General features: G+C 45.1%; 1 protein-coding gene across 1 annotated transcript in view; it reads left to right on the top strand.

The window, feature by feature from the left end:
• The window catches only part of npas3 (neuronal PAS domain protein 3), a 300,964-nt gene that overhangs the window by 199,135 nt on the left and 91,829 nt on the right, over window positions 1–10,000 (top strand). Inside the window, exon 5 of the mRNA XM_022764686.1 lies at window positions 4,778–4,867. Coding sequence (XP_022620407.1) covers window positions 4,778–4,867 — 90 coding nt within the window. The remainder of the gene's footprint in view (window positions 1–4,777; window positions 4,868–10,000) is intronic.

The raw sequence follows: 10,000 nt of genomic DNA, 5'->3' as shown, positions 1-10,000 counted from the left end.
ATCTACAATTTTAAACTGATGCAGTTCTGTGATCCTGAAGAGACAGGTGTCTGCCTGCAGCTGGATCTCATATCAGGTGTGAATCGGGTTCAGGTAAAACTTGGATCAAGATCTGGTCAAATAAAGTCCAAAATCAGGAGTGGTTGTGTCTCTGTTAGATGATCTGTGTTTTGTTGTATCTGCCTCGTCTTCTTGAAGAGCGGACCTGATCAACACGACAGGACACTGTTAGGTTTTAAGTTTTATGGTGATGTCATCACCACGACTGAGACTCATGGTGCATTTGATGACGTCCGGACAGTGTTGTAATAATATTGATGCTACATGAATAGCACTAGCTGCTGTTGTGCAGTGTGTGGGGCTCAGGCAGTAACCCTATTGGTTCTGGGGAGTCAGGTGGTCTGTGGGTTTTATTTTGAGGGTGACGTCCTGAAGGTCTGAAAAGGTTTGAGGAACACTTTAAATGGAGATCAGTACCCGCTTGAAATTGGATCTCAGCTCTTCTTGGACTCAGGTCTGGCTTGAATCAGGACCTGACTTGTTTCAGACAGTTTTTACTTTGAGTTCCAGTGTGAGTTTATTGTTGACGCGTAGCTTCAAAACTGTTTCTAGTTCGGTTCAGCTCAGTGTTTGATTTCAGTTTGTTCTGACAACAGCAGATATTTCTGCTATTGTTTCCTACCTGAAGTTTTAACTCAAAATACACACTTTCTTTAACCCTCACATACTGTTCATATGGGGGCCAAGAACTCCCTCATAATAAGTGTCTGTAGTGAATCTAGAACTACAGATCTATGTAGAAAGTATAAACAGCCTCTCTGACATTCATACATGGAGGATTAATCCTTCTTTAATGTGTCAGAGCAGGGAGAGAGTATTCTTTAGCTTTTCATCTACTGCACCGTCTGTCTGCTGCCAGAACCTCAGTCAGTGAAGTGGCAGCTCAGGTACCTTTATAATCTCCTGCCCCCCCCCCCCCCTTGTGGAGGCGCCCTCTGACCTCTGTGTGACCTCTGTTCCTTATGTGCACCATATATGATCACTCCTATGCTGTTTGACTCTGTCACTGTTTCCAGATCCCCCATGACCCTTCAGAGACCAGCAGGTGCCTGTCTCTGGGGGAACCTGGGCAGATGTGGCGGGAACACAGACAGTTGTGGTGACAGTGTCGAGGTCCCCCTTGAACTCTGTCACCACTGTCCCATAACAAATACACACAGACAGGGTATGTACAGTTTCACAGTTTCAAGATCCCCTAAAACCTCCATGTTCCTTCATCTGACGCACAGATCTAATATCTGTGGATCTACAATCCACTTCAATAGCTACGGCTCAGATTTGTAGCAGCTGTAACAAAAGTATAAAATATTAAAATATTTTCATTTTGGTGTATTTTGGGTCACTTTAGGAAAAGTCATCAAACTTCAGGCTAAAAGACATTTAGGGTTTTGTTACTGCTGTCAAATGTCGGAGGGGTCGCAGTTGACCTGAACAGTGTTTAAGGGTTAACAAACACACATTAATCCTGAACACACTCAGCTGCAAACAACAACCTGAACCTCTAGTTTAACCTGCTCATAACCAGATTAAAAGTAGTTGGTTTTAAAGTGGAGAATGCAGCTTTATGTTGATCAGTGTTAAAGTGGCTGTTTTCCTTTAATGAGGAGGTTTTTAAAAGGCTGGAAATGTCAGTTATTGAGGCCTGAATGTTGTTTTCTGAGTGTTACACCAACCTTTGTGCCTCTTCCAACCTTTCACTGACCTTTCGAGACACCGCCGACCCCCGAACATAATTCCTGGTGTAAACCAAAAGAGGCAGAGGAAAACAAACACGCAGCAGAAAGCAGTGTGTGCTGTGAGCTCCGGATGGAGTCGCCGCTCTGATAATCTGAGGCCTGTTTAACCTCTGGGAGGCAACCTGGGACTTAATGAAGCAGTCAGCAAGGTTATGTTTGTTTACAGCACCATCTATGTCTGTGTGTGTGTGTGTGTGTGTGTGTGTGTGTGTGAGAAAGACAGTGTTTACATCAGCGTCATATCAGCATAATTTACACACACACACACACACACATTCGCTTCCACCTTTCAACTCGCTTTCCAATTCTAATTAATCCGTTTTAATCCGTCTGAAACGGGCAGATTTGCTTCCCTTCACCTGCAGCTGCTTGTTGCTAAACCTGGACCTCAATCAGACGAGATGATAAAACTGTAAAAAGAAAAACACACGTTGTGATTATCTGCACATCTCAGCCTCTTCCACTGTTGTGTTGCTCTGAAGGGTTGTGAGGTAATCCTCGACCTACAGAGGCTTAGTGGCTGTGTCACAGAGCTCCAGGAAGCATCGGCAGGCAGCCGCCATCAGTGGAAATATGGACAAACACTGACAAATATGAGGTTTACACAGGTTCATTATGGGTTAACATCATGAGGTTTTCCCACCCAATAATGTCTCCAACAAAGATGCTTTCCTCTCAATAGATTCCCTTTAATTTTCAGTTTATTACCCAACTTTCGGGCGTTCATACGTCTTGTGTTTGTAGCACAGACGTGCACATCCTCCTCATGTACATACATCAGATTTTAAATCAGCTTTATTCACTTCATCTGTGACTGGTCATGTAAGGTTTGTCTGAAGCTAACACAAGGGCTGCAGCCCAAGACGGAAACACAAGGAGGAAAATCTGTGAAATATCTTTAACTTTGACAATATCCACTTGATTTTTGATTAATTTAAAACTGACTTGATCAATTATGAACCACTTCTTGAAAGGGGAACAACATGGCTGCCATACATGTATCTATCTCCTTCACAACCTGTTGAAATCACCATCATGTTAGCCATGCTTAGCCTAGATTATAACATGCCAGGTATAACCTTTGATGCTAAGCTAGTTAGCCTTAATGATATGTTTAAATGCCATCTGCGGATAATCGAGGACGAAGACATTTAGTGTGAAGGACGACGACACGGAGACCACAGGCCTATATGCACATAACAAATGAACACACACACACACACACACACACACACACACAGAATGAGTCAGGGTACTCGTTAATGAGGAACCCAGCATGGATGGACATTGATGAGCCTCAATGACGATTAACATCTCATTAGCATCTCATTAGCTGAGAGGGCAGACCAAACGGACACAGGCAGGGAGCAGCAATGACACACACACACACACACACACACATCATGGTAAGTATGAGTGTGACTGGTCAGACACGAGAGGTTAAAGGTCAACACTGCGCAGCACTTTGACCAAATGTTTGAAACAAAAATCAAACGTCTTTTTTAGTTTAGTGACTTACAGATTTTTCTGTGACACCAGGCGTCAGTTTAACTGTCGGACTCAAACACTGATCTCTGCTTTTGACTCATGTCAGTGAGGCGTTCACTGTCCCACTGACACGTGGTTCATCCACAGGAAAATCATTTCCTTCTTTCTTTTCTTTTTTCTCTCTCCCTCTCTCTCTGTCTCTCTCTCTCTCCCTCTCTCCCTCTGTCTCTCTCTCTCTGTCTCTCTCTCTGTCCCTCTCTCTCCCTGTCTCTCTCTCCCTCCCTCTGTCCCTCTCTCTCTCTCTCTCTCTCTCCCTCTCTCTCTCTCCCTCTCTCTCTCTCTCCCTCTCTCTCTCCCCCTCTGTCTCTCTCCCTCTCTCTCTCTCTCTCTCTCTCCACACTAACAATTAATATGAATAGCAGAGATGGAGTCGTACATATACAGTATATTCAGAGCACAGACCTGGTGTATCAGCTGCAGCAGTAGGAACCACATGTAATTAACCTGACTGACCTCTGGAGTATTACTGCCTTTGTGTGTGTGTGTGCGTGTGTGTGTGTGTGTGAATCTGTATTGTGCTCAAGGAGTCGAGTGTGTGGCCATGATCTTCACATAACGACAGCATTAGACACACTCAGACCTGCCGTGTGTGTGTGTGTGTTATTCGCTGCCGAAGTCGAGTGTTCCGCCGTGATCTTCACATAAATACACCATTAGACACACTCGGATGTCTTTGTGTGTGTGTGTGTGTGTGTGTGTGTGTGTGTGTGTGTGTGTGTGTATCTGATGTCTGAAACACTGTCGAGCTCCTGTAGCATACATCACCTCCGTGGTGTGGTTGTTATTCTCAGTCGTCTGCGTCGTCGCCCTGTGATGTCACAGAATAGAGTTGTGTCTAATTGTGTTCGATTGTGTAGTGTTACCGTGGCAACACATGTACTGTAAGCTATGTGAACTGTGGCTGGATTTGAAGACACGGCTAACGCTACAACTGTTTAAAAACCTCAAGTTTTTGTAAAGAAAAAAGTTACCTGTTGTCATGGTTGCTAGGCGACAACACAGATGCAAAGTGAAAATCCTCCAGTATCTTCATCCTCTGTGACTGTGATGAAGAGGTGGTGAAGGTACGGTGGCTGGGATGGTTGATAGGACACACACCTGTGTAGGAGGGGGTGTAGCTCTGAGTGTTCAGGTGTTGGAGGGGGTAGAACAGGTGTCATTAGAGGAGCAGGTAAACGGTGACCTTCGACCTCTCGCCCAATAGAGAGTTTTGGCTGAGTTAGCTTTTGTCCTAGGGGACAACTCTGGTACTACAGCAACAACCAGCCTCTTCTCACTGTCTCACGCCACAGTTTTTTATCCTGTTGTGCCTTCACCTGTGTGATGTGTATCAGGAAGTTGTCGACAGCCTCTCACCTTTATGTGTTTACCTGCAGCAGGTGGAACATCAACACCTCTAAGTTTTTTGTGTCTTTGTGTTTGTGTGTTTTCAGTCTCTGGACGGGTTTGTATTTGCACTAAACAAGGAGGGACGCTTCCTCTACATCTCTGAGACCGTCTCCATCTACCTGGGACTGTCACAGGTAAGTCATACACCTGTCTGTCTGTCTGTTATGTCTCTGTATTAATCTGTGATACAAATGAAGCTCCTCACAGTTCAGTCGCATTATTCTGGTTTCTTACTTATAAATTCTGCAGTCTGTCTCTCTGTCTCTCTTTCTGTCTCTCTCTCTCTCTCTGTCTCTCTGTCTGTCTCTCTCTCTCTTTCTGTCTCTCTCTCTCTCTCTGTCTCTCTGTCTGTCTCTCTCTCTCTTTCTGTCTCTCTCTCTCTCTCTGTCTCTCTTTCTCTCTCTCTCTCCCTCTCTCTGTCTCTCTCCCTCTGTCTCTCTCTCCCTCTCTCTCTGTATCTCTTTCTGTCTCTCTCTCCCTCTCTCTCTGTCTCTCTCTGTCTCTCTGTCTGTCTCTCTCTCTCTTTCTGTCTCTCTCTCCCTCTCTCCCTCTCTCTCTGTCTCTCTCTGTCTCTCTGTCTGTCTCTCTCTCTCTTTCTGTCTCTCTCTCCCTCTCTCTGTCTCTCTCTCTCTCTGTCTCTCTCTCCCTCTGTCTCTCTCCCTCTCTCTCTCTGTCTCTCTCCCTCTCTCTCTCTCTCTCTCTCTGTCTCTCTCTCCATCTCTCTCTGTCTCTCTCTCTCCATCCCTCTCTCCTGTCATTACCAAAGACAATTCCCAACAAATTAAGGCTCATTTAAAATCTCATCAGCTCGTCGGACGGTTGTTGATTTGTGCAGCGAGCGACGATGCATATTTTATTGCTGTGTGTGTGTGTGTGTGTGTGTGTGTGTGTGTGTGTGTGTGTGTGTGTGTGTGTGTGTGTGTTGCTGGGGGTGGGGGTGGGGGTGGGACACTTCATTGTACTTTGTCAGCTTGGTAACGAGTTCTGCGTCTCAATTGGTTCACTCTCCACCAGTTCCTGTTAATAGAGACAGGCGTCCATCCTGGAGGTCGACACATCGACCTTGGAGACGCTAATAAGTCGGTATTGACAAGCTGTGTGTGTGTGTGTGTGTGTTGCTGAATTAAAAGATATTCAAACCATGTCATTCCCCTGTTTACCTCACAGCTTCTGCAGGCTTGAGTTCAAACTGGCAGGATGTGTTAATGAAAACAGGAAGTGGAGGGGTAAAGACGTAACGTGCGTGATGTCAACTATTCTCAGACACAACTGGTTTCACTTTCGCTACGTCAGGAAGGTCATATATTTTCTGTTAAAGCATCTTGGGAATTCCCACAGTGTTTGAATGCACCACAGCACAACATTAAAGGTCTCATCTCCTCTGTGGACTCAGTCACTTCTACAGAGCAACAGCTAGAAAACAAGAACAGCGTCACATCCTTTACACCGTGAACTGCGGCGTTCATTAACTGCTTCCTTCTTTGTCGTCTGTAAAACACAGTGTGAGGTCCGTACAGTCGTTTCAGCGGGTCTGTCCCAAGCTTTAGGTGTCAGTCTGGGATCTAAAGATTTTCCTCAGAATATGTAAATCAAGTTTTATAAGACCGATTCAGTGAGTGCGGACATTACTGATCCGGCTTCTTTTCAGACTGTCCACCTGTAAAAAACAAGCCAGGTGATGTGAAAGTCCACGTTAGGAGAGGGGGCGGGGTGGAGGGATGTAAACACAGAACAACCACAAACTGTAAATAAAATGGACGTCGCCTCTGTGACGTCACCCACAGTTTTCTGAAGCTCAGAGTGAGCTGCTCCACTGTCGCCATCTTGGCAGTGTCTGACTTCCCCCTAACTCCCAGCTAATCCAACATGGTCAAAGAGGAGGGGCGTGTGTGGAGCTGAGAGTCCCCCACCTGTCACGCCCTCAATCCTCCATAACTGTAGTCCTTAATAAAATGTAAACAGGTGAGTTATATAAACAGGTGTCATGAAGGAGGAAATTAGCTCTAGAGACCAATAACAGTTTCTGTACCAGGCTGTAAACATGTTTATTTCTGCTGTAAAGTTGGACATTTTAACATGGGAGTCTATGGGGACTGACTCACTGTTGGAGCCAGACTCTAGTGGTCGTTAGAGGAACTGCAGCTTCGTGTTTCGGTCCTGGAGGTTGATGCTTGGTCAAAAACTGATGAGTCAGCGTTGCAACCTTAACCGCGTGTTAATTATTGTCACCGTGGCAACGAGGTTCCTGAACACCTGCGTTAGGCAGGGTCATTCTGCTCATTGCTTCATGTCGTGATCGTTGGAAGGTAGATGACAGAATTCGGACAGTGTGACATTCAGATGTTGTTTTCTAGATGCATTAGGTCTCCCTCTCTCCCTCTCTCTCTCTCCCTCTCTCTCTCTCTCTCTCCATTAGTTTAATGTGAACTCCTTGTCTCTGTGAATTAGATATAGGAAGCTCTCAGATACGGGAGCGAGGAAAAAAGGCCAATCAGTTTACCAAATTAAAGAGGAAGGCACATCACTCTTCCCCCCTTCTCCCTCTCTCTCTCTCTCCCTCTCTGTCACTATGTCACTCTCTCTCTCTCCCCTGCCCCCCTCTCTTGGATTAATTCCCCCACCAAGATTGATTGATGATTTCTATCAAATAATTGATTAATTGTCAAATCGGGTCCCCTAAGCTTTTCCGCCTGCTCCGCCGAGCTGGTTATCTTGTTCTCTCGGCTTTTATCAGCTGCTGAAGAAGTGGCACGCCAATTCAAAAAAAAAAGAAAAGTGAAAGACAGTGAGAGAGAGAGAGAGAGCGATCGAGCTTGCCTTACACAAGTCTCACCCTGTAATCCTACATGTGTACACAGAGTTCGTCAACCTCCATCCTCTTAATTGCTCTCTCTTCCTCCTCTTCTCCTTTAATCACTGCCCTTCCCTCTTCTTCATTTTTGTTTAAAGAAGGAAAATATATCGCTAATTATTTTTCAGCTTTAATTAGATGGTGGCGTGCAGGAGAAATGGCTGGGTGGTGGTGGGGGAGGTGAGGGTTGTGGGGTGGGTGGTGGGGGATTTTTTTTAAGCCTTTTGACAAATTGACGAGGTTATGAATTTTCCCGCTCGGTGGCCGGCGCTGAGACAATCTTCAGGCAGATTTATGTGTAAAGAGGATTTGCCAGTTTAACTCGTTTCCTCAGCGTCTCGTCGGGGAGACGGCAGACGTGGCCGGCCAATCAAACAGGCCGTTAATAGAGTCATTAACAAAGAGCGCAGCTGTAATTAAACACGACCGCTGAGTAAAGTTAAAGTCCTCTCTTCCCCCAACTCCCTGCAACTCTTCTTCTTCTTTTTCTTTTTTTTTACTCTCGCTCCATTTTTGAATTTTAATTATTTGCAGTAAAAAGTTGACGAGCTGGAGTTCGTTATGGCAGCTGGAGATGGAGGTTTAATCAGTTCTTTATTCTTCATATAGCGTCAATGCACCTCAGTAAATACAGACACTACGAACACAAGGTCTCTGTCTGTTGTTGCACATTCATAGAAATATGAATGAATGCATTTTATGGCTGCGTCTCACCTGTGATGTTGACTTTACCTGTGTGGTACGGGACGGATCATGTCCAGTGATGTCAGTTTGATTCATAAAGTAAATTTGTCTCCAAGGGTTCTTACAATGATCATTCGACACCCACAGCTCAGGGTTGATGGTTCAAAACCCGGCGTGTTGCAGTTGTGTGTCCTGGCGTCTGTGCTGGTCACATGATTCCTTGTTTTCTTTTGGCACCTGCAATGAAAACATGTCAGAAAAACAGATGTTCCAAGATGGTGAATTGATGCCTGTGAACTTTCTCACTGTGGAGCCAAATAACATTAAAGCTCCTCCAGTGTAAAGGTCTGTGTCCATGTGTAGTGTGATTATAGATCAGCTCTAGCTTCTATATTAATACTGTGAAAGTATCAAAGCCTCAGTCCACAGAGAAATGCACACAGCCTGTATTCAGAAACTGAGCCTTAAAACCAGCCGTCAGGACTTCTGGAACTTTGTGATGTCACAACAAAGCAGTCACCAAGCCCCGCCCACCTGGACCCACCATCCAAACCTTGCAGGATTTGGTTTCTCTGAGTGTTTTTACCTGAAATCTGCTTTATTTTTATTGATCACTCAGAAAACAGTCAGCCAATCAGAAGAGAGGCTCAGAGCCTCCTCTCTTCTGATTGGCTCACAGACCTGTTGTTACTAGAGCTCCAGAGAGAAGCCTGAGAGAGGAGATGTAAAACTACACTGAGATGGTTTTTATATCTTCTGATGGATCAACACTTCAAATAAAACAGAAGAAGAAGAAACATGGAGCTTTAAATTTTACTGTTACAAAGTGAGTGAACCAGTAAAACACAACAACACAGCAGCAGCTGACGTGACTCACAGGGACTGTAGTCAGTCAGACCTGGGATCAGTGAGTGTGTGACGGCAGCTGTGTCTCTCTCTGGATCAGATGTGTTTTGCTGGTGAAACTTTTACAACTTTTACGTCGACTTCACACAGCTTCCTAAAATATATATTCTACCTGCTGTACGTCCCAGTTCTCCGCATCACCTGCACGGCCCTGAAGCTTTCATCCTGTGCTCACGAAAGAACAAACTGAAAATGGAGGAGAAGTGAATGAAAACGTCACCTCAGATTTGTGCTGATGTGTGTTGCTGTCGTCCACGACAACAGAGATCAAGAGCAACATGTGTCCGTGTGAACAGGATGTTCTTCTTTACTGTCTGGTCCTGGTGGTGGACTAAAGACGTGGATCTGTGTCCAAACACAGCTGGAAGCAGTTTAGTCCTAGTGTTGGTGTTTCTCAGGAAATGAAGTGTTCCAGTTTTATTTTTGTAATTGAACCAAACGACCTGTTGAAGCTGCTTCTTTACTCGCTTCACTCTGCATGTCTGAACCAGGTCATTTATTCTTGTTTCACTCAGTCTAATGAAATGACCTGATACCACAGATATCAGGGTCCAGAAGGTGGAGGAGGTTAAAACTTTTATTTTTGTTGTTGTTGTAGTGTGTCATCTTTTTATTTGCTTTCATGTGTTAATTCATTCAAACGCTGATGAAACAGGTGGATGAAACGTTCTCTGTGTCTCTGTCCTGTCGTTCTCTGTAGAGGCCGACAGCAGGAGAATCTCTCTCTGCAACACCCTGTTGATCCAGCAACACAGCACGGGCTGTGTGTGTGTGTGTGTGTGTGTGTGTGTGTGTGTGTGTGTGTGTGTGTGTGTGTGTGTGTGTG

This window comes from Seriola dumerili, unplaced genomic scaffold, assembly GCF_002260705.1.
Source record: "Seriola dumerili isolate Sdu_G_001 unplaced genomic scaffold, Sdu_1.0 BDQW01000565.1, whole genome shotgun sequence".
NCBI lineage: Eukaryota > Metazoa > Chordata > Actinopteri > Carangiformes > Carangidae > Seriola > Seriola dumerili.
This window is presented reverse-complemented; position numbering and strand designations above follow the sequence as displayed.